At 41.0% G+C, this 27,256-nt stretch overlaps 4 protein-coding genes across 10 annotated transcripts; 3 read left to right on the forward strand and 1 right to left on the reverse strand.

The window, feature by feature from the left end:
- Nucleotides 1-34: 34 nt before the first annotated feature.
- Nucleotides 35-2,864, reverse strand: LOC114142464 (uncharacterized). Its single transcript, XM_028013764.1, has 4 exons — nucleotides 2,196-2,864; nucleotides 2,065-2,115; nucleotides 1,149-1,343; nucleotides 35-1,007 (listed from the first exon to the last, which is right to left on the reverse strand). Exons 1-4 carry the CDS (start codon nucleotides 2,257-2,259, stop codon nucleotides 622-624), a joined length of 696 nt encoding a protein of 231 aa, XP_027869565.1. The 5' UTR covers nucleotides 2,260-2,864; the 3' UTR covers nucleotides 35-621.
- A 596-nt stretch (nucleotides 2,865-3,460) lies between these two features.
- Nucleotides 3,461-12,615, forward strand: renbp (renin binding protein). 3 transcript variants are annotated; one of them, XM_028013366.1, is made up of 11 exons: nucleotides 3,484-3,616; nucleotides 5,093-5,198; nucleotides 5,289-5,364; nucleotides 5,458-5,533; nucleotides 6,055-6,233; nucleotides 6,938-7,162; nucleotides 8,133-8,214; nucleotides 8,832-9,007; nucleotides 9,097-9,228; nucleotides 10,956-11,043; nucleotides 11,984-12,615. In XM_028013366.1, the coding sequence occupies exons 2-11, from the start codon at nucleotides 5,098-5,100 to the stop codon at nucleotides 12,055-12,057; spliced, it is 1,209 nt and encodes a 402-aa protein (XP_027869167.1). In that variant the 5' UTR covers nucleotides 3,484-3,616; nucleotides 5,093-5,097; the 3' UTR covers nucleotides 12,058-12,615. The 3 variants fall into 3 exon arrangements, 2 of the variants coding, with proteins under 2 accessions (XP_027869167.1, XP_027869174.1); XM_028013373.1 differs by having other exon boundaries at nucleotides 3,567-3,616; nucleotides 5,011-5,198; XR_003594977.1 differs by lacking the exon at nucleotides 11,984-12,615 and having other exon boundaries at nucleotides 3,461-3,616; nucleotides 8,785-9,007.
- A 118-nt stretch (nucleotides 12,616-12,733) lies between these two features.
- Nucleotides 12,734-22,404, forward strand: lrif1 (ligand dependent nuclear receptor interacting factor 1). Of its 3 annotated transcripts, none has more exons than XM_028012789.1 (3): nucleotides 12,734-13,447; nucleotides 15,777-17,382; nucleotides 20,884-22,400. In XM_028012789.1, the coding sequence occupies exons 2-3, from the start codon at nucleotides 15,826-15,828 to the stop codon at nucleotides 21,694-21,696; spliced, it is 2,370 nt and encodes a 789-aa protein (XP_027868590.1). In that variant the 5' UTR covers nucleotides 12,734-13,447; nucleotides 15,777-15,825; the 3' UTR covers nucleotides 21,697-22,400. The 3 variants fall into 3 exon arrangements, with proteins under 3 accessions (XP_027868590.1, XP_027868572.1, XP_027868581.1); XM_028012771.1 differs by lacking the exon at nucleotides 12,734-13,447 and adding an exon at nucleotides 13,455-15,105 and having other exon boundaries at nucleotides 20,884-22,404; XM_028012780.1 differs by lacking the exon at nucleotides 12,734-13,447 and adding an exon at nucleotides 13,455-15,105 and having other exon boundaries at nucleotides 20,887-22,404.
- Nucleotides 22,405-24,191: 1,787 nt separating this feature from the next.
- Nucleotides 24,192-26,838, forward strand: LOC114142397 (uncharacterized). 3 transcript variants are annotated; one of them, XM_028013670.1, is made up of 3 exons: nucleotides 24,192-24,309; nucleotides 24,977-25,528; nucleotides 26,227-26,838. In XM_028013670.1, the coding sequence occupies exons 2-3, from the start codon at nucleotides 24,989-24,991 to the stop codon at nucleotides 26,587-26,589; spliced, it is 903 nt and encodes a 300-aa protein (XP_027869471.1). In that variant the 5' UTR covers nucleotides 24,192-24,309; nucleotides 24,977-24,988; the 3' UTR covers nucleotides 26,590-26,838. The 3 variants fall into 3 exon arrangements, with proteins under 3 accessions (XP_027869471.1, XP_027869488.1, XP_027869480.1); XM_028013687.1 differs by having other exon boundaries at nucleotides 24,977-25,471; XM_028013679.1 differs by lacking the exon at nucleotides 24,192-24,309 and adding an exon at nucleotides 24,340-24,504.
- The last annotated feature ends 418 nt before the right edge of the window (nucleotides 26,839-27,256 follow it).

Here is a 27,256-nt window from a genome sequence, read left to right on the forward strand (position 1 = left end):
TTGTTTCCCTTTTCCAATTCATTTTTATAAATAATTTTCCTTTTTTTTTTTTTTTTTTAAATTGTGCTTTCTTACACTTTTTATCTACCAACTACACAGATATATATTTTTTGCAGCTAAGACCATTTACCGTGCTGTGAGAGAAAAAAAGCTGCCCCCAAAAGTATGACTGCTCTTACGGGACAGCTTTGATTTCCAAAATAGGTATTAGTGGACACTTCAGTTAATTTTCTCCATATTGGAACTTCAGATTTAAGCTCAATAATGAAATATGCCAAGGCAAAAGAGTAGCTGCTTGATCATTTAGCCTTTCACAGCTAGCTTAACTTGCCTCCAGAACAAGCGCTAAGCTCGGTGACCTGTTTGGTGGAACTTTATGTCCTAATTCTATATATTAAAAAAATATTTAGACAGCCAAATAGTGACTGAAAGAACACAAGTTCTCACAGTGAAAACTTGTGTTTTGTGAATATCTAACTAACAGGCTCCTGGTAGCCCATAATGTTCCAGTGCTGATTTGCTGATTGACTTAGACAGTTTCTGTACTCCATACAGGACAGCTGTCCCTCTGCTTCTTTCCTTCTGCAGAGCAATGGCTCTATCTGTCGTTCAGCAGTCAGTTCAGTAGAGATAATGTACAAACACATCTATGCATTTCATGAACCCATACAGACAGATGATGAGCAGCAGGGCGTTTCCCACGATCACTAGCCCCAGTGTGGTGGTCCAGAAAGCAAACAAGTACACGGTCCTGTTGCAGTATGGTGACACAGACGCCACTTGTTGTGGCTGTTGTTGGGCGCTAGTCGGGTTTCTGTTGGTCCCTCTGTTTGTGCTGTTGAGGATTTGAATCATCTCCCACAAGTTCTGGCTGCGGTTGCGGCTGTAAAGGCTCTGGTTCTCTGAGGTCAGGAGGTCAGGAACGCCGATCCTCCTGGTGGAGCTGTCGGAATCCGTGGTGTTCTTCTCATAGTTGGGTGGGTATATGGAATAAACGTGGTAGCTGCCTGTGGGGGTGCAGAGAGAGTTGGCAGACAGACACACAACTGATTCATGTTCATCTTAACAAGAAACGGGACATGGTTTGCTGTCAAACAAAACGCGGCATCACAGACAAGCCTGGAGATCGGTTCTCAGCTGGGACTGACCGACTAGAAGCCAAATGGAAGACAAGAATAACAGGATGGTGAAGGAGACGACCCAGGCGCTGTGACTCTGCGCTGCTGGAGAAAGGAGCTTCGGCAGTGCGAACAGGGCCATCATCAGCAGGACCAAGATCCCAAACACCATCATATAAACTGGAACAACTGGCCCCACTGGACAGTCATGTATGTAAACTGCACCTGTTAGAAAAATACTGATGTTAAATTTCATCATAAACTGCAACCGTCAAGGACTTGTCTAAGTCTGTGACACTGTGTATATGAAGTAGAAATAGTTCAATTATATTTTTTAGAATCATATCTAAATTATATCAGAATCACTGACAGAATCATACTGAGTGGAAAGCAGCCGATGGTCAAGAACAGCTTTGAAATGGAAACTCTTAATCGAGGAGTTTTTTAAGGATCGCAAAACCGACTGGTAGCTTCAGAGGATTTTGTGGAAAAATTGGCTACAAAAGAAAGGTTTTCCACCTTCACATCATGTTCATGTTCATTCACAAACACATGCTGAGCACTAATGCAACCACTGCTCGGGAAAAAAAAATATGAAAAGTGATTTTTTTTTTTTTTCCCTACCAAGAATTGAAAGTAATGTTTCACAGCAACACGATCTACAACCAAAGATCTTTACACAATCTTTGGTTGTGTAAAGATTTCACTTCCCAGTGCAATATTTTAACCGGCACTGTTTGTCTCTTCATATTAGATGCGACAGAAAAGTGACCGGTCTGGGTGTGACGAAAGTGATATGCCCGAAGAATAACACATTATGCAGACATATCCATCAGTAATAAGTTGATTAAAAAAACACACACACACACACACATCCAGGGCAGGAGAAATGTGTTTGAAACAAACACAAAGTACAAACTTGAAAGGAAAATAATGTCTGACTTACCCAAAGCAATCTGAACAACGGGGAGCGCAGCTAGAATGAGGAAGGCGCATCCTAAACACCAGACAGGAGTTCTTGTCAGTGCATCATGTTGCTCCGTTTTTTTCCACCCCCAAGATCTTTACAGCGCTTACCTGCTATACACACGCCTGCACCTACAACGCCGCACAGACAGTTCCCCCGAAACGTACCTGCCATTGTGCTAAACAGAATCTAAAGTTGCTCTGATTAAAGCTCCTCTCTAGAACTATAGGAAGATGCTTACTACAGAGATGGCAGGCGGCTGGACGTCTGCTAGACTGAGTAACACTGTCTTCACTGACAACATGTCTCAACTCCTCACCAGAGTGTTCAAAGACTCCGTTTCAACACTCAAGAAGAGAACCTGCAAACGAGGAGATTCCTCCGTTGCATCAGCATCACACCGTCACTGCGTCGCAGGAAGGCCGAACGCTGCCAGCCGCCAGTCCTGATGCTGCCACTGCCAGGTGAAGCCCAGAGAGTAAATGGCAAGAAGGTTCCTCTGCAGCAACAGCAGCAGGACATGATTAGAAACTCGGCGGTATCGAAATGTGGTTGTATTGATTGTCTCCGTCTGAGTCGCCACATGACTGAATGTGTTACTGTCTTGCCTTCATTCATCTCGCTCATTGCTGAGGGACCCAGAAGAGGAAGGGAGGCGCCCTGCTGCGCAATCTGCGTTAGCACCGAGTGCAGCGTGTCAGAGGCAAATGTCTGAGAGATGCCCCGAATTTATATCCACCTTATCAGAGATAAAATTAATGAGCTAATTAGAACTTTTACTAATCTGATGTTTTTTCTTATTTTGAATGATCTATTATCTATTTAAAACAAAAAACAAAAAAAAAACCCAACTAATTCTCCTGTTTTTTCCCCCCCTTCATGATTCATTGGTTGATTCACAGCTTTATTAATTGTAATGCCTATTTTGACCCTTTGTTTAGTCATCGGTGCCTTCTTGTGCTTTTTTTGTTAAAGACAGAATGTGGTTTCTTTTTTTATACAATACCTGACTTATAAACATTTGTCCACCAACATTCTGTCGAATATATATATATATATATATATATATATATAGTTTGTAACTGTTGTTGGCTTAACTGTTTATAGTAAACGGACTATTTGAAAAGTGTCTTTGTGGACTTTCAAGATTTACAGCTGAGTATTCCTGACTTATAGTATCAGGAATGGGACAAAAATATAGGAGTCACACACCAAACTGGATCAGGAGTGTCCTTCTGTTCATAAAGTATCATCATAAGCAGGGGGCGCTGTGGAGTCGCCCTGATGTCCATGGTAGTTTGTAACTGTTGTTGGCTTAAACAAACTAACGACGAACACATAACTTCTGAGCTCCGCAAAGAGCTGCTAGCATTCAGTAAACCAAATCTAAATAGTTCTGAATCCGCGGAGTCGGTTGGACCTGCTCGGCTCTGATTGGCTGTTAATTTTTCCCTTCCTGCTGCATCATGTGACCAACACAAGTAGCGGAGCTGATCCAGAGCCGACAGGCGGACCGCTGCTGGACGTGCAGGTAAACGCTGTCCTTTAACCAAGCTGCGCTTCGCTGCCGCCGCAACCGGCTGGACAGAAACGCAGAGAGACACAACATCTATCTCACTTATTTATTCTCTAGGACGGATTAGGATTAGGCAGAGTTTTCTGTTCGCGCTTCGAGCGGCGGAAGACTCACTGGTCAGCGATCAGGTTATCATTAGGCTTCAAATCCCCTATCAGTCGATCGGTTTTTAATTCTTAAAACTTTACGTTTAAAACAGAACTGAAGACGGTGAATAAATAAATACATTTAATCTTTGACAGCATCGCTTTTAGGAGGTTGTAATAAGTCTGCAACATTAGAATGAACATGCAGGCTCAGCAAAATCTGGAATGAGATGTCAGCAGTTTTTAGGTTAGAAGGCGTCATTTTAATTGTGTGCGCGCGTGACTGTGTGTCACTTATAGGATTCATTAAGGTATTAGCTACAACATCATCAGCTCTAATTTGACTGCTCTTCTAGAAGTGCATTTTTGGGGACAGACACTGATGTTGGACATAGAGGCAAAATGCACAGATTGTGTTTTGTTTTGGCTGCTTCACCTGTGAGCTGTGAATCATGGCTGGTTATCCTTCAACGTTTGGGAAAACTTACCAAGACAAGAAGGCGGAGAAGAAGCAGAGCCAAGATTGTAGCTTGCAGCTCCTAAGAATCGGCAAAACCTAACGTTATGTCTGTCAGGCTACTCTGTTGGTTATATTTTGCACAAATCAAGCAGCTCTCTTACTCGTTTTCACTCGATTTTTATTACCCGAATGTTGATTAGGTGAATATTTTTGTTGGCCAAGTCCTTTAATTCTAACTTAGAATCATTCGAACATTAAAAGGATTCAGAGTCAAGTGCCTAAAGAAAAAAAATGGAGAAAAATAAATGCGAGAAAGCAGAACTGTGGTAAATCTAGTGGTGCACCGATTGCAGTTTTCTAACCCATCTTTTAAAAAGCTTAACCTGCCCATTCCGATTTTGGCCGATACCGATTTTTTTTTTTGTCTGAATTGTTGCTCAATAGAGCAAGAAAATTGTCGAGTTGGCAACAGTGGGGTCAGTATTGTTAATTGTAAACTTGCAGACATGACTTGGTGGGCCGGTCTGTCAGCCAAACCTTTCTCACCGGAGAGCAAAAGAGGACAGAGGCTGATTCTTACATGTTTGCCAAGTTAGATAAGATCAGTGGATAAGATCGGCTTCATATGTAAAATCGGCCGATCACCGATCTCCCAAAATTAAGAAAATCGGCTGGCCGATAAATCGGTGCGCCCCTAATTTTTTGTTATTCAGCTCAAACTTATTGGCATCTACAGACAAGCGTTAATAGTTAGAAGTGACCATTTTCACACTTTTGTTCTTCTGAATGTAATAAAAACGTAGGATGACGAATGAAGCGCAGCTGCAGCTGTAGAGTCAACATGCAGTTGGTCCTGGTTGTTGATCTCGCCATGCCGTTTGATAGGAAGCATGTCTGTTGGGAAGCTGGAAGAGTGCCGGCAGCACATCCGGGCGCAGCTGGACGCTGTCGTGGAATTCTGGCTCAAATATTCCCACGACACAGTACACGGGTACCGTATAGCTACACATCTGCTCCACTACTGGTCATGGTGCATTCAGTTGTGGTTTCCGCGACAAACGTGTCTCACTTGCTGTTTCAGAGGCTTCTTCACTTGCATTGGGAGGGAGGGAAATGTTTATGATGAGCTGAAGTATGTGTGGCTGCAGGGAAGACAGGTCAGTCTCTGCAATGGATGTTTCAACATATTCTCCTCTCTGTGAACTTTCTTCCAGACTTAACATCTGGATTTTTTTATTGATTTGTTCTAGGTGTGGATGTACTGCCGTCTGTATCGTAGCATGGATCGCTTCCACAGGCCTGACATCCTGGCAGCAGCAAAGGCCGGTACGTTTAAGGCTCCTGTGAGTCGAAACATTTGAAACGTTAAAACTAAATTTGGCAGTTTGTTCTGATGTTAGGATAAACACACACACACACACACACACACACACACACCCACACACACACACACACACACACACACACACACACACGCCTTGGTGTGATGAAGCTTTTTGTCCCGTTTTCAGCCGTGATCAGTCTAGTTCAGGGCAGGGGTTTTGTTTGCTCCGAGCTGCTTTCTGATAGCCTCCCGCAGGACGAAGATGGTAAGATTTTACAGTCCGACAGTAATCAGTTATCTGTCATGTGCCTCAGCCAATTATTGACCAGAATCAGATTGCTTTCTTTGTCCAAGCTCTCACGTCAACAACAGCATACGTCCTCTTTTCGTAAAACATTGATAATGTCAGAGCGTAACCAATCTGTTTTGAATTCACTTTATGCATTTTACAAATGCAAAACTAAATGAAAAGGGCGTTTTGGTGCGTCAAAACATAAATCACACTGATCTGTTTGCTTTGTAGGGGGAGAATTCCTCAGAAAGTTTGCACGTGTGTCCACTAATGGAAATCAGTGGAAATGTGCCTTTTGCTTAACAAGAGATGGCAAAGCTGTCAAAGTTCAGAGGACCATATTCAGCGAGTGTTTCTATATAATGGCCATGGACGAACTGAGCAGGGTCACTGGCGACAAGGAAATGGAGGTAGGAATAAACCGGGATTACCGATGAACTTTAACTTATTTGCGTTTTGTCTTAAATTTCTAAGTCCGTAGCTAAATGATTCTTTATCGCTGTTTACGTAACAGGAAATGTAAAAAAAAAAAAAAAAAAATCTTTAAAATTCTGCTGTTATGCCAATGAAATTTTTGCCATTAATAATTGAGAAATTTCTTTTTTAAATAAAATTTCTTAAAAAAAACAAAACTGGCACGCCTTCTACATTGTTGTGCCATCTTTTGAGAACTCCCATCCCATTTCCAGTCAGCAATAAAAACGTTGGTTGTATAAGAATAATTGTAAATGTGAATCTTCCGGAAGCATAATTCCGGGTTTAACTGTAGATCCATTAGTCCCGTAGACACACACAGTCAGCAGCTGCTTGGGTTCCTCAAGCCACCAGAGGGCGCCCCTGCTGCTGGCTGCTGAAGTAAACTGGCCAACTTTACTGTAACTTTAGTGTTTATTAGCTGATGTCACGTTCAAGTAGTTAAAACAATATGACGCCTCCAAACACCATTTATTCGGAGGCACATTCCTGATGGTTCTCACACAGTGTGTGTGTGTGTGTGGGTGTGTGTGTGTGTGTGGGTGTGTGTGGGTGTGTGTGTGTGTGTGTGTGTGTGTGTGTGTGTGTGTGTGTGTGTGTGTGTGTGTGTGTGCCCGCGCTCCGCCGCGGCGCGTTTCAGCTGGAGGCCGAGCAGATGATGGAGCAGCTGATCTACTGGGTCCGGGAGGACGCGTCGGGTCTGGGAAGGCCCCAGCTCCCAGGGGACGATCCGACTAACAGCATGGCAGTTCCCATGATGCTGCTGTGCCTGGTCCAGCAGCTGTCCGACGGCCGGCCGGAGACTGGGGGAAAGTACGCAGAACTGGGAAGTTGGTGTGTGAGTGAGATTCAGCAACATGTCCAGGTGTGTGTCCAGTGAACACAGGGTTTTCATGCAAACATTTCAAAATTAACATATAGATGTAGGCTAATTCTGGTGTCTTAATTGCTAAAAAGGGACAATTTTCAACATTTATTAAAGGTCTACATATAGACCTCTTTCAGAATTTACTTTTTTTTTTTAAATCGGCATCTTATTTACTGTTCTAAGCAATTTTACAAGCTTATCTACTTATGTACTCCTAGTAAAAAAATAATATCTTAGAATATTTACCATAATTTCTTCAATTTTTGCCACATAGACATTTAGATGGTTAATCCATGTTTTGATGATATTACTGCTTTACCACAACTGGAAAAATAAATGTATAAAATAAATGAGATAATATAATATTTGTTCATGTTTGATCAAATGAATCTGTTTCTGTTTATGCTTTCTTGCACTTTAAAATAACTTACTGTTTTTTGGACCTCAAGTTTTTTTTTCTTAGTCTAAATCTATGAAGACATATAGGTCTAAATCGTGGCTACAGGCAGATACATAATTGCTTTATAAAAATGAGGTTTGCGTAAAACCTTCATGTTGAATTCAGGTCTATTGGTCAAATAACAAATGAAGAGTTATATGTGCTTAATCATTTGCTTTGAGATTATTCTAATAAAATATATAATATGATTGTTAATTCTTGCAAGTATGAGCAAGAATCATTTCTTTAAAAAAAAACAAAGAAATAAAAGCATTGCCTAAAAGTTGTTTTATACACGGACCAGACTGAAAGTGGGAGGAATCAGCTGGAGTTAAAGGAAAGCTCTGCAGAAAGCCTGACGGTTTACAGACGACAGTAAAATCTGGCTGCTTGGGAAAAGAAATGAGGGTCGACTGACTTTGCACACGAGAGTGTGCTATTTATTTTGCGTTAGGTTAATTATTATTCATTCTGGATTAGAATATGGTTGAAGCCTTGAGTTGTTCTGCTGTGTGTAATCTGGCACAGAGAGACGGCACAGCGATCCTAGAGAACGTGTCTGCGACCGGAGCAGAGCTGCCTGGATGTCTGGGCCGGCTGCAGAACCCAGGTGACACTCAGTGTTAGTGAATGTTGAAGCATAAGGTTAGTAATTAAGGGCGTTGTAATATAAAAGGAGTCGGATTTAAAACAAAAAAACAACAAAAAAAACAAAACAATGTATTACAACAACCAAAATGAGTTTTTGTATATCAGTGTGTGGCGTTGATTTATGGAATGGATTAAATGATGAGCTTAAATAAAGTACAAATACAAACCGGCTTAAAAAACTGTTCAAAAAGGAACTTATTGGGAATATGTTGCATAGGATGGGTGTCTCAAAGACCAAAAATGCAATTGTTGATGCTAAAAACATATAAATAATTGCACATTTATGGAGGAGAATGTGAGGTCCAAGTGTCATAAAGTGTGGGAATAATTTAAGAGTTTATCAGGAGTGGAGAGACTGAAATGTCTGTAGGTTGATGAGTATGAGAGGGGCAGGAAATCACAAGGTCTTGTGTCTTCTACCTGCTCCTTTTCAAACAAATTATGTAAAATGGGCACAATCATTTAAAAAATTTTTTTTTCTGTTTTTACTTTTTGTCAGTTTGAAATAAATACGTTTCCTGGTTCCCAGCTGCTTGCTCAGCGGTCACCTCTGCCGTGTCTCGTGTGCTGACTCAGGCCACGCCCTGGAAGCCGGCTGGTTCCTGCTGCGGTACGCCGCCGACAACGATAACAAGGAGATCCAGAGAACTGCTATTGAAAAGTTTGTGGAGCTTCCCTTCGAGAGTGGCTGGGACAAAGCCCACGGTGGCCTCTTCTACTTCCTGGACGTGGACGGTCACTGCCCCACTCAGGTCAGTGTGCACGCAGAAACTGCTGCGCTTCGCTTTGCCTTTCCGTGTCCGTAAAGGCGCCAGGTTGGACCTTGTGTTTGTGTGAGCAGCTGGAGTGGAGCATGAAGCTGTGGTGGCCTCACAGCGAGGCGCTCGTCGCCTTCCTCATGGCCTACAGTCAGACCAAGAACCCTGAGCTGCTGGAGAACTTCTTCAGGGTCTATGAGTACACCTTTAGCCACGTGAGTGAACCCCGCAGGCGAAGCAGCCGCAACAACAAAACGCTTTTATTTCTAATTCTGCAAGCCATGTCAGACCTAAAGGACTCAATCACCATCTTTAGAACCAAAGTGGACTTTTATATTTTAGGAATTTCTAGATGATACGACCCACAAAACTTTTTTTTTCCACTTTAAAGAATCTGAAGCGTACTTTTTTTCTTCTTCTTAGATGTTAGATGTTTTATGTCGATTTTTAAAGTACGTTTTCTCTTTGCTAACATGAGGACAAGAGCGCGACTGTTTGGCCGGTGGGCTTTGGAAACAAGTAGTGAAGCTCACCGAATAAAGCCTTCACAAAAACCATCAAATAATGAAAACAAACTGAAACAGATCTTCTTATAAACTCTTCTAAATACCAACAAATTGCACACTGCAATAGATTTGCTTATGCAGGAATATTTAAGATGAGCAGCTGAAGCCTATAGTGCGGTGGATCTGCAGTGGTCTTGTGGTATTTAGAGCAGTGAGGTAGAAGACGTGGAATCTGATCAGCTTTCTCCGTTAGATTCCCTTTTCTTCCACTTGTTTTAATCCATTTTGTGTAAAAACATGTAAGGATACAGCTAGTTTCCCTTCTGCAGGGTTTGTCCTCTAAAAATCCTGGAATAAAACTGTCTCTTTATAGACGGCTGGTCCATGTTGACTTTGATGCTTATTGTCAGAGGCAGTTTTCTGGATCACTCATCATCATTTGGGATGGTGTTTAGAAAACAAAAAGAACTGTTTGACCAATTCTTATTAGAAACTCGTCGTTTTTTAGCTGCTTGTTGTTAAATTTTGCACAAAAAACTCAAATCCAAACCAAATTATCTGTAGTCACAGATCAGAGTAAGACTGGATAATAGAGACAACAGCGCCACCATGTGGTTCAAATGTGGAAAATAACACATTTAGCTGTAGGGGTTAGATAAACAAGCTGATTTGATGGCCAGTGAAATTAATTGTGGCTGATAAGCAGTGCTTGTAGAGATATATGATTATGAACTCCCCACATTAGAGAACATTAGATATTGTTACTATTCTTATTGTGATAAACTAAAGTTACATTTATTTCGAAAACAAAAAAAATTCAGTTCAACTCCAATTCACAATGAATGTTGCTTCAAATCACTTCTAAGGCACCTAATTTATGTACAGAAATATGTTTTTAACTTAATTCAATCATACAGACAAATTCCAAGTCTATTGCAGTTCAATATGGCTTTAGAAAACATCCTGCTGATCCTGGCTATAATACAAAAATATCATATTTTTTACAACAGTCTTATAGGCTTCATTCTGTATTACCAAGTTTGGATGATTATATTTAAAGTTTTATTATACACTTTAGCCAGAAAATTGTAATCTGATCTCCCGAACTGCATACTGATGATACTAAGTATGAAGCTTAATTTTACCCAATAGTTCTAAGAGTAGGGATCATCAATAGCATACTATAGCCTTAGCTGCATTGAGATTTTCTTTCACCTTTACTATCCAATCATGTTGGGTTAGCAGATAAATTCCAAAACCAATCCTTTAAACTCCACAACTGTAGAAACTATCACAGCTTATCTTCTAATTGTGAATCAGTTCATTGTTTTGGTTTTTTTCTTACAACCTCTGAACCTGTTTTGAAACTTTGATTTTTGAATGTGCAACAAGCTCTGTGACTCTCCATCCACTGGGGTGTTTCTGTCTTTGTCCAGTTTCCTGACTCCGAGAGCGGCGAGTGGTTTGGCTATCTGACCCAAGAAGGGAAAGTAGCGTTGGATTTTAAAGGAGGACCGTTTAAGGGTAAGCAGAAAACCCGCGACATTCAAAGTCGCACGTGCTGCTTAAAATACCGAGCGATCAGTCAGACAAGACCGTATAATTCTGAACATGTATTGAACACAGTAGTCATGGGCTCGGGTTTGCTGCCACTTTAATTTAAGATTGTATTAATGTGCAGGTAGTTGGCATCACACCTCACATTTGCATAGTGGTAGTTATGGATCTGGCAAATTATAGCCCAATAACCTGAGAGCATAACCTGTTACTTGGTGAGTAAAAATCTATTTCAATTCCCTTCAATTTACTTAAAAAAATGTATTAATCCAGAGAAATGAAACGTTATTGTAACTCTTTTCATACAGGTTTCTTAAAGGAGTTGTGGCCCTTCCTGGCACAGGAAGTCTTTACTCTAGTCTTTACAGTCTTTACTCAAAACAAAACTGCAGAAGCTTTTCAACTTCCTGTCACCATCTTCTCACGTTTTGATTTTATTACAGGTCGCCTCTAGACACGGGGGTTATGCTAAAAGCAGAGAAATACAAGATTATTATGTACCGTGTTTGATTTTAGGGCTCCTGCACCTTGAAAAAAATAGATCGGAGTTACAACAGCAGCCTGTGCCCACATTCAATATCGCTTTGCTTTTTTACTTGGGATTATGTTATTATGTGGACAGGAACTCACAGGGGAGGACAAACTACACTATAGAAACCCAACCATTTTTACAGAAAAAAAAACACAGCTCCCTTGAAAGTGGAAATTAGAAGTGTCTTAAGGCAATGCATAAATCTTAGGCATTGCCGCTCCATGCATTCTCTGTATTGCCCGGTGTACCATGGGTGATGTTGTTTCAAACCGGATCTCTGATTCTAGAAAACCAAACTGGTTTAATTTTTAATTTTTTAAACCAGTTAGGAACATTTTCTTTCACATTATAATCTGTGTGTTGTCTCTTCTCCAGGCTTCTTCCACGTACCTCGCTGCCTGTACATGTGTGAGAGCCTCTTGGATGATCTGCTGGGAAAACATGGCTGAATATTCAGACATCAGTGTTCAGACTCAAGGGGAACTCGTCTGACTTGTAGTCCAGAGTTCTGACTCAAGGCACACACACACACACACACACACACACACACACACACACACACAAAAAAAAATTTTATTTGGTTAATATACTCATTTCTGTCTGAAGTCAAAAAGAGCTACAGAAAAAGGATCTATACTGTGAATTTAGGGTAAGATTCTTTTAGTACTTTGTTGCTCGGCTAATCTAACTTCCAAACACATCCATGATGGACGGGTAGACAGTAGACATTTGTTGCTTGTATCGCTACTGCAGCTGCTCTATGTTTTTTTTCAATAGATTTAATGCTGTTTTTGAATGAAAGGATGACCACTATCGAAGAGCCTGAGTGAAGACCTCCATCATCAAACGCAGCCAATAATGCACAAAACGGAACTTTTTGGTTAAAACATGCCTTGTTCTTTAAACGATTTTATCTTTCCGACCTTCTCGTCCCGCGTCTCAGTGGCAGTTTTGGATTGACATGTCTTTTACAATCTGAAAAATCCGAAATAAAATCTCACATTTCAGTGTTGTCCAGCCGCTCATTGATTATGAATTTCCAAATGTTTCAATAGTGACACCGAATGCAAAGACTAAAGCTGTCGTAATTGTTGGTTTTAAAGTGGACCCAAATGCAGCGAGGCAAGGTGATGAAGTTTTTAATATTTAATAAAAAATTAAGAACAACAAGAAAAACAACAAATAAAAATCACAAGACCACAGGCAACCAGGGTAAAAGAACAGCAAGGACTCAATGGGGGGGGAGCAGAGAGATAACAGGAGGAACTAGTGAGGAGTGACTGAGGATCTTGATTACTAGAAGAAGGAACAGATGGCTGATTAGAAATGGGATGCAGATGAGAAGGGAGAGAGCAGACAGCAGTCTGAGGAGAGAGAGAAAATGGCACAGGGGGCGAGGGAGCAAACCTAAGGGACTAGGAAATGAATCTAACACAAGAATAACTAGACATAAGGAACATATTAAAATTAGAGTACTAGATACAAGGAATAAACATTATAAACTAGAACCACTAAGAAGGATTGAAGTAAAGAAAAGCAGAAACACGGCTGATCTATTCAAAGAAAGAGACTAAGGAACACAGAATAAAAAATGAAAGAAGAATCAATAAATCAAACCCTAAAACAACCCAAGATCCTAACAAAACTGTTTATTGCCATGCATGTTAATATTCGTGACATATTTCTGTGCATGTATTCATTTGTTCATGCTGGGTTAATATTCAGATTTGTGAACATTTGTTTCATTTTAGAAGCAACGTGTGTGGTGAAACGTGAACATATGGTGTTGCTCTTACCTATTTGGTGACATCTCCGGAATACTTTCTGCTCTAAAAACAGGTAAACGTAGAATATTGAAAAGAGTACACTCTATTTTACCCAACAGCCATCCAGCTCAGACACAGGAAAATGCTCCTTTGTACTTGTGTGTGTTGTTGGTGTTGAGGCAGTGTGAAGGAGAACAGGACTGGGACAATGGACAAACTTATGCCCTGCCGGTTTCACCAAGCCTGGGATAACATGACTAAAATTTCATTTGCAATGTGTCTGTGACAGAATCCACCCTTCAGACAGACACATTGTTGTTAGATTTTACACTGATGCAATTATTATGAAATTGAACATAAAAGTTTTTTGCATTAACAAAGTTAAATCAGTTATCACTTGCTACAGTTCATGACTTACTGCTTACGAGTCCCATTACTTAATGACACACTAATCATACCATTGCATTATGTGTAAACTTTAGTGAGACATTATCTATTCGGTACATAAACATTTTCATAAACATTCACCCCTTTAAAGTGACTGACCTCACTGAACAAAGGTCCTGCTTGACGATGCCGGCAGTGTCAATGTTGGTGAATACCTGGCTGCTTAAATTATATTACTTTGTAATTATTAGGTAAATAAGTAAGTCTCTGTTTTACAAATGATCTACTTAGCAATGTGATGCACATTCTTTTCCTTTACCACCTCGCAGTCACTTGATTAAAAAAAAAAATTCTCTAAGAGCAAATAAATGTAATGTGTTTCTCAGCACATTGAGGTATTTGTCACTATAGTAACACCCAATAATCATCATAGACATTCCAGTAAAAGTTTGAATATACTATTGATCACACTAATATCCAGTGGAGTTACAGATGTGCAGTCTAAGTGGACACAGACTAATGTAAAGTTCTGAATATTTCAACCTGAGTATTTATGTCACCTGCAGAAATGCTGTGGTGAGGCAAACTTTCATCAAGTATTTCTTTTAAAAGATGTAAAAGTTCCATGAAATTTTATTTATAAAATATTAGTCTGCAGGTGTACCTTTTTTGTGTGTGAAAGTTTGGAAACTTCTATAGATGTCCAAGCAATTATTCCAACAGAAGTTAAAGTAAAAATTATAACATGACAGAATTAGATTTTGTTTTTACCCCAAGGGCTTAAAAAAAAAAGTCATTAAAATGGCTTTCTGGTCTTTAATTGTAAAGACAAAATACATGCTTGAAATAAAATAAAAAAACAATGCCATTTCTCAATTTAATTAAATTATAAATTATAACGTATTTCAGTCCCGAATGCGAATGAAACGAAAGGTGGAAATTCTTCATTCAGTTCATGTAACAAAAAAAAAAAGGAAAACCTAAAACGCAAAACAAATCATCCTAACACTCTAGCCTGCAGGTGGCAGCAGCGCGCCAGGCAAACATCTGCTCGCCTGGTTACAGTCGCAGAAGAAGAAGGAAGGCCCTCAACACTCCAATTAACAGTGTGTTTTGGAAGAAAAGCCAGCGGTGTTTATCCAGATATAAGCTGTAAAGTGTCGACGAACGGGTAATTTCGATACGTCAGTGATGGATACCGTCATTAGATGTGCTGACCTGTGACCCGCACCAACCGGAAAGCAGGAATTAGCCTGTTCCTTGAGACTTGTTTCTTCCTTCCCCTTCATTGTAAACCAGGTTGTTTTTTAAAAAAAAATCTATTTAGGAGAGCGACATGGACAGGTATGTTGGAGACAACTCTTTTGCTGTTCAGGGGAAAATAAAATAACTGAAACGAAATGGTAGGAAGGAGCATTCATTCGCTCCTTTACATCATTAAAATGCCACTCAGGCTTATTTAAACTTGATTAAGGGCTGCTTCTCTAATAAAGTGCTAAAATATTAAGGACAACTTGAAGTGAGTATTTTGAAATTGTTTCTGTTGAATCTTCATTTTAGCATGAAATAACTAGCCGTCATTCATGCTACAATCTATACGGAATTATTTCAGTGGAATGAATTGTATGAATGTGCAACACCGTTTTGCGTCACCGCAGCATGTGCAGCATGCAAGGTGCCTCACAGGTCTTGAGATGTTCTCGAGAACTCTGCAACAAGAGCAACAGAGCCTGAAGGTTTCTCAGAAATCCCACATCTGCCAGAGAAGCTAATAAATTAATTTCCACCTGTATTTAATCACTGAAGCTCTGTGAGATTTTCTAAAGCTCAAAATCTTCTCCTTTGGCTGCAGTTTACATTTACAACCATGCTTTTTAGTTGATCCGCTGATTAGTGAAGCAGCAATAACTGCTGAACAGTAGAATGTTTCTTGGAGATTAAAATGTGTAGTTTTGATATTTCTGTTGGTTTTCCTCATGTGTCCGTGCTTTTTTTTTTTTTGCTATTTTTTGCAGTGTCCTCTACCAGGTAACGCCTGCTGTTGGAGCCGATGGGAGGGGTTTTATGAAGCTGATTCCTGTCCAACGGAGCGACAGGCAGCCTCCCCCGGCCCAGCAGGACGTCCAAAGGAGTAACGGACAGTTACTAGGACAGTCCTACTTGACTCAGACACATGCCCAGGTAATCAGTGGTCAGTCGTTCCCCACTCAGACGCCCATCCTGAGGACCAACGGACTGTCTCACCCGACCCTGGTGCCTGTTCAGTTACTCAGTGCACAGTTCTTCCCGACTCAGACCCCTGTCCAGTCTTTTCCCATCCAGACACCTGTCCAGATAATTAATGGACAGTCCGCCCCGATGCAGGTGCCTTTCCAGAGGACCGATGGACAGTCCTACCTGACTGCGGTTCCTCAGAAAGTCTTTACAGTGTTTAAGCCCCTGCTTCAGAGCGCCTCTCCACCGTTTGTTTCTCCGCTGAATGTGTTGGCTGGTAAAATGGACTCCTTAAAAACCCAAAGTCTTCAGCAGCAGACCGAGGCCAGGATTCCCCAGACCGGATCCCCTTCAGTAGGAGGCTCCAGTGAGATTCCAGCATCAGAGACATCTCCAGCACTCCGTAAGTCAGAAGTCCCAAATTTCCCTACTGAAGCACATGTCCCGAGTGTTTACTCGTCCAAGCATCAGCCAGTTGTCAAGGATCAGACCTTTTCTCCCTCGGCAAGCTTCTCTGCCAAACGCAGCTCCCCCATTGTGATCTACTTGTCACCAGACAGCACAGAGAACCCAGAGGTGGCCCTCGGCTCTGCGGCTGACAGGCTGAGAGAACTGGCGGTGATGGTAAACACTTGTGATTCGCTGTGCAAGAGTGCAGGATCAGAACCGTTCACCTGTGACGCACCTTTAAAGAAAGGACCAGCCCCCAAGTTAAAACTGATTCCAAAGGCGTCGGGGAGACCTTGCAGTCCAACACGGTGGGTCATAGAGGAGATAGGTAGCTGTTTAGCCAAAGGCCCCTCCATAAAGCCGCCGCCTTCTGAATCCGACCACTTCTCCAAGAAGCAAGACGTTCCCAATCAAACCCTGCCGGAAAATCCAAATCCTTGGGTGGTGTATGATGGAAGGATGTTTTATGGAACCAAAGCGGGCCGCTCTTCTTCTAAGCCCCCCACAGCCACACAGTCGCTTCCTCCATCTTCATTTTCATCTTTACAACAGCCAGTCGGGTCAGCGGGATCGCTAACAAACGAAGTGATTGATCTTTGTGACGACGACTGCTCTCCGTCTAACATCTCCTCGGTTTACTGTGAAGAGGAAGACCATGTGATCTTTGTGTCTTATGTTCCACCCAAGTCCAAGTCTGGCTCTGGCCTGAAGGATGGGTTGGGCTTTGGAAGCTCCAGCAGCAGGACTAATGCTACGGCTGGAAGAGACACAGGTCGGGTCCACAGCCCCTCCATCAGCCTCAATGGTTCCGGTCCAGCAGAGGGGGTCATAGTTGAGAGTTTAAACCCAAAGTGTCTGATAGGAACCACTAAGCAGTGTCCAGATAGTCTGGAGATGGACACTGAGGCGGGAAGCTCACGGAGTCCCAGCAAGGAAGAACATCCTGCAACAGTACAGGTGAGGTCACTTCTGATCACGCAGCTTGTCTTGGAGCGCTGCCTTGATCCCAGTGGATCCTTTACGGATCCAGAAAACATTTGGAAATACTGACCTGATAGTGGTTCGCTGCATTTGTTGTCTTCAGTTTAGAGTAGGGGCTTAGAAGATGGGTTCCGATTCAAGACGCAGGTAAAGGGCTATTCCACCTCATTTATCGCTGCCTTAAGAGTCTTTAATCTGCTCTAGTCTAAAAACGACAAAACTTAGACTCTTTACACTTAGACTACTTTATTCTACACTAGTAACAAAATCGTGGAAACCCAGTTTGTAGTTTGTGAAACCTTTATTTAATGTGTGAGAGTTCAATAAAGGGCCACATTGGTGCATTTTTGCATTAGAGACAGTACATCTCAGAAATCACAATGCTTTGTACTGAAGAGCAGATTATAGACTCTCAAGGTACCAAAACCTTAGGTGGAATTTTTCTTATGCCGTTTCCTGAATCAGAAATCAACTTCAGCCTTATGGGGTCAGATCAGGGGTCTGCAACCATTACAATCCAAAGAGCCATTTTCCCCATTAGTTCAGCTAAATAAAATAGGCTTAGAGCCACAAATATTCTTATAGTTTCTGATAAATATCTACTACAGAAAATGTGTTTTGAAAGAGCAACTATTTTTAGGTTTTAAGATAAACACAAATGGCAACAATACGGAAATAAATATAGGTTATTAAGCAACCCGGTACCAGTTTCAGGTTGTCTTTGCGATCCAACCAGTAGACTGAACCCCAATCAGCAGAAGTTTCTGGATTGAATCTTGTAACGCTAAGGCGATACAAGATTCTTCCTAATTCATGCATAAAAGCAGTTATCCTTAAGCACATGTCTGATGTTTGCTGAACTCAAAGGCATCACAGAGCATGCTGCCTGATTTAATATAGTGTTGATTACTTGGGAACCTCATTAAGGGGAAAATGGCTGATCGACTATAGGCTTACTAATTCCCTGAAATGTTCCTGCTGTTGGCATACCGATGATCCTGAGCTGGACTGTTCTCGGCCAGTGCTGCTTCGGTTGATGTGAACCAGAGTAGAAATCTTGCGATAATCCTGTAATAAGCTTTGCTTTCGGGCTGCTGTGCAGGAAGAAACAAAATCAGGATTAGATGCCCGGGGCGGCCATATTGAATTAGGAACATTGGTTTCAAGTGTTCCTGTGAAAACCTGATCACCAACCAGACCATTCATACCAGAAAGACGAGTAATTAATCAGAGCCTCAGCAAGACTTGTAACAAGTCCTGGCTTGTGCTTCCAGAGGCAGTTTTCTCTTGTTTTCAAATATCCCAGATGATGACACGTCTTGTTTTAAACTTTTACCTCTCGGCAGGTTAGATCTCTGTTTTTGGTGCTTCAACAAAGCACCAAAAAGAGGTTGTTGATATTTTGGTAAATAGTAATACTCAGGCCACTTCATCATGTGGAAGTTGACTAAAATCTCTACACGGTACGTAAGGTAATGAATATTTTTCACCTTGTTAAAACAGAGATAATTTAAGTAATATCATTTATTTGGGTTATTTTAAAAGTAGCCAGCAGTGTGCATTTTTGTAAGACATTAGAAAAAATAGCCGTCCACATGAGAGGATGCAGCGTCCCTGGACACTGGTGGTGTAATCCTGCCACACAACCACGCAAAAAATACCAAACACAGAGATACAAAACGTTTGTCATTTGTGTGAGAGAGTTTGGAACTACATTGTCATTGTTTTAAAAAAATTTAAAACACAACTCGCATGTACAAACTCAAACATGAAATTGACGTTTTGAGATGTTTCCACTCTGGGTTCCATTTTCAAAAGCAATTGTTTGAGGTCTCCCAAAACACAAACGATTATTTAGACACGCAACCTAAATCACAAAGTATTTTTGCAGATACAGTACAGACCAAAAGTTTGGACACACCTTCTAATTCAATGGGTTTTCTTTATTTCCATGACTTTTTATAAGGCAAGAAATCCCACTTATTAACCTGACAGGGCACACCTATGAAGTGAAAACCATTTCAGGTGACGACCTCTTGAAGCTCATCAAGAAAATGCAGAGTGTGTGCAAAGCAGTAATCACAGCAACAGGTTGCTACTTTGAAGAAACTAGAATATAAGGGCTATTTTCAGTTGTTTTACACTTTTTTGTTTAGTGCATATTTCCACATGTGTTATTCATAGTTTTGATGCCTTCAGTGTGAATCTACAATGTCAATAGTCATGAAAATAAAGGAAACTCATTGAATTAAAAGGTGTGTCCAAACTTTTGGTCTGTACTGTACATCTAATCTGGTCTCTGTGTGGACTGAGTCTTAAAAGGACAGTGTTATGCATTTTCCGGGCATATAGTGGCATTTTATAGCACAATCCCCTCTGCAAAGAAGGATTCTGCATGAGGAACATCATGGAAAACCCTGAGCATCTGATCTGTGAGACAAAGACCCTCAAACTGTAACAGAATGTCTTCAGCTGGAGGCTTTGAGAACTGATGTTGTAATGACTGCTATAGGGGATTCCTGCCGCCCATAAACAGAACCATTGATAGTGACTGAAGAAAGTTAGAGAGCGTTACTGAAATCATGTTTTGAATTTGAATCCTAAAATCTTTGTGTATATTTCTACAAATTTCCAACTCATGTAGTCCCTAGGCAGCATCCTGTTTCTCTGATCGTGGATTACGCTGAGCCTGTTTGATGTTAAAGGGGAGCCATTAAATATTTGTCAGACTTTTTTTTTTTTTTTTAAATACCATTCGGAAAGAAAATAATAATAAACTAGAAAATTTCTGAAAAAAATTTAAAAGGGGCCTGCCAAAGTGTGCCTGTCGGCTGGAGTCCAGCATCCTGAGGTGACCTGTGACTAGATGCTGACAACTAGCAACAGGTTTACCAAAAGTCACAAACATCTTGCTTAACATGGACATAATCCATTCAGTATGCTAAACGTAGCAAACACATAAATTGGCTAAAATGCTTATTTAAGCTAATGTTTACATGGTGGCTTTCATGGGGCGAATGTTAGCATGTTGTCACTAGCATATAGATTGAGTAGCATGTTGACACCAACATGAGGATGTGGGCTATCACCAGCATCTTGACATACTCCACTTAGCTTTTATATAAAAATAAATGTAGCATAAATACTACATTTAGTGTGAGGGGCTTGAATTATGACTTGATTTTGACAGTAACATGACATGTTGATGTCACCTCTGGAGATTAATATGCAAAGAAGGATTTTACATATACATCTCTGTTTTTCTCTATCCAGCCCAGCAGATTTCCCCTTTAAGTCTTTTTTTTCTGTGTGTTTGTCTTATTTTCATTTGTTAGTTTGGTAATACCTCTGCTCAGGGAAATGTCTGATAGAATGACTTAAAAGAAAAGGCAGAAAGTGTATTCAATGATATTTTGGATATGTTAGCAGTTCATAACCGATGCCTTGTTGAATAATTGTTTTGTTTTTTCTAACCAGCAGAACTCTGAACTTCCTGTTCCTACGGGGACATCTTCATCAGCACCAGAACCCTGTCAAAAGTCCGACCACCAGCTCAGGAACATATTTGGGATTACAGCTGATGTAAAAATTTGCCTTCAAAAGATTGATGAAATGCCACATTGGTGTGTCTCAGCAAGCGTGGTACAAACAAAGTCCCGAGGTCCAGTGGACGGGAGTGACCTGTCGAGAGATGTTCTAAAAGCCAAAGAGGTTTCTCTGCAGGACTTTCCCAGTCCAGATAAACTGGACGATAACGTCCGGACTGAACGGGAGCACTCACCGTCTCCTCACTCCAGAACTCTGAGAAGTCCGTGTGTCTCAAAGGAGAACTGCTGTTCCTTTTCACCTCAAGCCATGCCTGTGTTCGGCTACGTTGAACCCATTGACGAGGACTTCCCCGACGAAAACGACCTTCCCCAGTTACAGGACACGCCTGTCCATCCTCAGACGCAGACTTGTGTGGAAGTCACCGCGAACACTAGGAGAATGGGCCGGACAAGGAAACGCACCATGTGTCTGTGCTGTGTCCCCCCTACTCTGCTTCCCGTTATCAAATCCGGCACCAGGCTGGAAGAGTTGGAGATGTGGATGTCGGCGATAGAGCCGGCGAGTAAACGAGTAGGGCGAACGAAGGCTGCGAGGAAAACCTCCACGAGGATCAGCCACCCCAACTGTAGGGTACACAAGCCTCCAGCCGGCAGTGACCCCTCCACTGTCCCTGAGGGGTTAAAAAGACACGAACAGATCAAGAAACACAATGAACATCAGGCGAAGAAGCTACACAAATGACCCGTACCAATGCTGGAACACTGCAACACTACACAGGGACAGACAGGAGCTCCACGTTCCACCTAGCTGGAGCAATAGTCAGTCTTGTAACATCTTTGCTCCGTTTCTAAACACTCTTCTGAAATATGCAACATGTTTTTATAAACTTGGTTGTATATGAACATGACTCTACATGTAGCTGCACTAAAGGGTTTCTAATAAGACAATGTTAGTATTTTACTGTTAATGTAGGTCTAGAGTTTGAGTTTATTATTGGTTTCTTATTTCCTCTAATTGTTAGTCAGAGACTATTTAGGAGTCATGCAACACTTACTAACCCCAGAGATGTAGTGTGGCCAACAAGACGCCTCAATCACAGCCCTAAACACTGCTTTTCTAAGGGAATGTGGAAGTCTTCAGGTTCTTAAAGTTGCGCATTACGGAGAAAATGGCGCGGATCTGTACTGATGCATAATGCATTAATATTTTACCAGTTGGTTCTGGTCCTATGGATTAAAGCTCCACCCAAAGTGCTTTCTGATGTGGTTATGTGTGCCAGAAAAGTTTCTGCTGCATCTAATTTGTCAGTAAAGAAATCTGACAGTCTACCTCTGTTGTAACTTCAGATTGCCCATCTAGTCTGTCTGTACTGGATCTACAAAGTTAACTGTTTTTGTTCTAACTTTTTTCTAACAACTATTAAAGTGCAAATGCTGTCATTCTAATTTACATTAATGCTTAAAGGAAAGCACACTCTTTGTGAATTCATTGTTTTAATGTTCCTACGGTAGTGCGAGTCTATTCCATTTAAGTGGCAAAGCCAAAGTGAAAGAGTTTGTGAAAAATACTAGATACCAAAAAGTTTCATGCACAAAATATTCATCTACTTTCATTTAGCCCACATTTCTACATTAAGATGTTTTCATTGGTCTAATTTCCTCTGAGTACAGCCTAAATATTCCCAAGCCCATGTACATTCTTATTAAAGTAATTTGATTAGATTTTTTTTTCCAGAAACTCAATTACCGTACTAAGTGAAACACATTATATGGCTAAAGACTAATGTTTGTAAGCCTTTATTTATGTTAATTGTGATTGCGTCCAGCTGATGAAAAAACATTTAAGATTACAATGTTAGCTCAGTCCTTTAAACAATTTAATACTTTATTTTCAGAAGGTGCTTTTAATCTGAAATTCTAATCCAGAATTAGAATTTCATATATATATATATATATATATACTGTATATGTCCTGCTAACCCGTTATACATACGCGCACTAGTACACCAAAAAAGTGAAACCGTATATACCAAGCCTTTGTTTCTAGATACTGAAAAACCAAAATTCACATTTCTCAGAAAATTAGAATACTGTGAAAAAGGTAATTAATGGAAACTTATGGTGTCACACCCTAATGAATTAGTTGACTCAAACCCCCAGGTTTCTTGAGCCTTCAAACTGTTTCAGTCTGGGTTAGCAGGACACAATCATGGGGAAGATTGCTGGCTAGACACCCTTCACAAGGAGGTGAAAACACAAAGGCTCATTGCTGAAGAAACTGGTTGTTCACAGAGTTCTGTGCCCAAGCTTAATAATAGAAAACCAAGTGGAAGGAAGAAGTGTGGTAAGAATAGGCGCAACAGGGAGAAGCCTTCGGAAGATTGTCAGAGAAATTCAATTTCAGATTTTGGGAAGATTCACAAAGAGGGGCTACAGTGATCATGGTGTTGCTGTTTTTGAATATTGTTAGGAATAATATTCTTATATTATGATCGGAATATTACATCAGACCCCTAAACATTTTCAATACAATATGAAATTCATTGGCACAGTGATGCATTAAGTCATGCAACACCCCACAGAAAATTTCTGGGCTGTTAAGAGGAAGATGAGAAACACCAAAAGCAACAAGGCAGATGAAGGCTGATCAAAACAATCTGGGCTCCCTGCATCGATGCAGTAATTCATGCAAGAGTAGGCGCAACAAAGTAGAGAGAATAGAAATGACAGTTTTGAAGCCTGACATTTGTGCTTAAAACATTAGTTTTTGATTGGTCCAGTGTAATATTTTAATTGTCCGATTATTTTTTTAAAAATCTTTTACTTGTAAGACACACTCATTAAAAATGCACAGAAGTTCAATCTTAATTTATTTTCCCTTAGTGTGACGAATCTGTATATAAGAACCGATATATATATCGATATATATTCTCGTATATAAGAATTATGGCACTTTTATACAATATCCCAGTTCTTTTTAGATTGAATATATTTTTAAAGCGCATATGTTGTCCAAACTAATGACAAGAAGAATAAATGTAAAAAAAAAAAAAAAAAGTCTGGTATTTTTTTTGTCATTCTGTAGTGTTATGGGAATTCAACGCGATTATTCCATAAAACTTAAAAACTAACCCGCATTTTTTATCATATCTATATTTATTAACACCGGATTTACCAACTTGCAAATGCAATGACTCCGGATTCAACTTCCGGCTTAGGAGCTGCAGGTTTTATGCGCTTTTATTCTGAAAAGGTCTGCCCCGGAAGTTTGTCTTTTCTCCTTAGCAAATCGAAAATGTACTATCGTGAACGTGTGACGGTTTAACTGCACTCGTCCGCCGCCGCCCTCATCAAGGTAGGTGGAAAAGGTCGTAATGGTTCTTGTGAGAAGAGCTTTTCAGTAATTTTTAGCTTTATAGCAGCTAATATTGGTTCGACGAGGAGCCCTCCTGTTGTCTCAATGTAACGTTTTATTGCGAAGAAGATTGTCTGGCTTATTAAATTGAGCTAACAGAAAATACTCAAGGCTTTTAGTCAGAAGGAGTCGTAGGTATGTTCGCTTTATCAAAAACTTAATTCAGACATATTTTCTGATGTATTTTCTGACGCCCTCTGCTGGGTGGGAACAGCAGAGGGCGATAACCAGCTAACATCCGTGTTCACACTTACCTTTCCGGGTTAAACACTGAAGGCGTTTCAAAACGTTATTTCCCTTTCACCTGTTCAATATTTAAAACCTGTTATTATATTTATTTAAACTTTTATAAACGTTACCTTTAGGAGCTGTGTTGTAAAACTCCCCACTGATGCAAAAATAAATGTTAATTTCAAGTCTTCTTCGTCGAGTAGTGTTTCTGTCTGTGCAACCTGTTATAGCCTACACCTGGGCACAGGAGAAACCTTAAAACGAAAGTGTGTTTTATTTTTTCTTGAATCAATGCAAGGCAGTAATCATGTTGACTGAGTCAGGATTTAGTTGACATGAGACGTGGATTCGTCATAATTTATTCTTTTCTTCCTAGATAAATCTAAACATGGAAGGGTGTGGAGATTGGGAAATTAACATTCCTGTGGAGGCCGAGGTGAAAACCGTTCCCCTGAAGAATTTACCAAACTCGGTCATCAGAAAAATAGGCCCCCCCGTCTTTGAGGGCGACCCTGCCCGGAAGCAGAGTGACTCAACAGATGTGACATGGATCTGTCCAGCGGTGGTCAGAAGGAAAGGACAGGACTTTGTCTCAGGCTCAGGAAGACATTTGGCTGACAACTTGCTCTCGTTCGTAGGCACGCAGGTTCCAGCCAGTCCTTTGAAAATGTCTTTTGTTTCCTCCAACCGAGCAGCCAGGGACGTGCTCATGAACATCTCCCCTGGAAGACGTTCGTCCAAAGAAGAGCTTTTGAGTCAGGACTCAGCTCTGCTGGCCAATGATGACGCTGTCATCGTCTACAAAGGGCAAATTTATCTGTGCATCAGGAAAGCCAAGAGGAGAACTCGGAGGACACGGAAACGGCAGCCGGTATGTCAGGCTGCCATGCCTTCAACATCAGGCCAGCAATCTACAAGCCACACCAGGGTAAAACAGGAAGTATTGTCTATGAAAACTGAAAGGTTCATTGTTACCTCTGGAACCCACACCAACCTAAGGTCATACCGGTAGATCTGATCTTAACTTTTCTCTGTTTGCCTGCCTAGCCTAGTCTAGCCTACTCCCCTTGGACTACAGGAAACAGACATTGAATGGTTCATGAAGAGCTGAACCACGACCAATCAGAGGGGGATCTCACCCTTTACTATCTCTGATTAGTTTATGGGCTCAGTGTGTCCCTTTTGTGAACCTTAGGGAGTTTATTTTTGGTTTTCTTGGGAGTTGAGATTTATTTCCAGATGTACTATTGAGAAATCTGGTCGCATTAGTGACCAAATTGGTCGCACTCCAGAGCACTGAAATCCAGATTGAAACTTTACAGACGTGTAATTTTCCTGGATATGGACCATTTTCTCCAGGACCTTAGACAGAAAAGACAGTTTGCAGATGGGATGGAGATGAACAGCCTTTTTAAGTTTTTCTTTTTAACAGCACATTTTAGCCAGGCTGGGTGGATCTTGATGTGCATTTTGGAGAAGGTAAATGTGTCATGAATTCTTCTCCTTACTTCACTTCTACACTGTACATCGAAGAGAATAAGCAGAGGTTAAAATGAGGAGTTTACTGTGAAACATTTCCTGTTATAACACAATCTAAGGCTGATGTTCTGTTTGCCTGTTTTCCAGGAGCTCATCGGTCGCAGAGCGAAGGTAAAAATTGATGCAGGTAAAGTGAAGCGCTGTGAGAAGGCCGTGCTGAAAACAAAAGGCGTTCCCTCGGTCAGGGATGAGTCCTCGGCTCCTCAGCCTTCTGAGAGCACACTCAGAGCAGACGGTAACAGTCCAGGAGGAGACCAGGAAGAGGCTTCTGTCTGGACCAATCACATGAATGGGAGTCAGGTGAACAGTCAGGAAGATGATCACAGTGGCAGCCAGTGGTGGACACGGGCAGAGCCCGTTGGGGGCCCTGCCGCCTCCACATCCAGAGATTCTGACTATGAAGAGCTGGAGCGGGAGGAGGAGATAGCTCACCTGTATCAACTCATCTAGACAGGAAATAATGAGATGGTATGGCATTTGTTTATGTACACTCTTGCCTCTGGTCGTCTGCTCATTCTGGACTCGTTTCAAGCCCACGATCACAACAGTCAGACTTGGAGGATGTTTCCATAGAAACGTTACAAAGACAAACGCTTTATTTAATGCTGTAACAGCTACTCTTATGTTTAGATCAATAAACATTATTAATTAGTGGTTTGAATCTTTTGAAATGAGCATAAATAAACTGTGATAAACTGACCTCTTCAGATATTTGTTTAATTTCAGTCAAACGTCCAGTTCACGTAAATACTGTTTAAACACCGAACACTTTATCAGTAGCTTGCTGCTCTGTGGTACAAGCTGGCTGGGGAGAGGGAAGTCTGGGCCTCCTTACTTAGGCTGCTGACCCCACGACCCAATCCCGGATAAGTGGAAGAAGATGGATGGATGGATAAATAAATGCACACATACATACACTCACATGCGTGATACAAAGAATACAGACAGTAATGTTAGCTAGCTTAATTTGCTAGCTAGTTTCAAGAAACGTGCTCTTTTGCACCCTCTCCCCATGCCCACACACACACACACACAGACATAATGGATGTTGACATTGTCCATTATTGACGTTTCATCATTGCTGTTGTAAAATTGCTGTTGTCATTTTGTCTTAAAA

Source organism: Xiphophorus couchianus, chromosome 1, assembly GCF_001444195.1.
Source record: "Xiphophorus couchianus chromosome 1, X_couchianus-1.0, whole genome shotgun sequence".
NCBI lineage: Eukaryota > Metazoa > Chordata > Actinopteri > Cyprinodontiformes > Poeciliidae > Xiphophorus > Xiphophorus couchianus.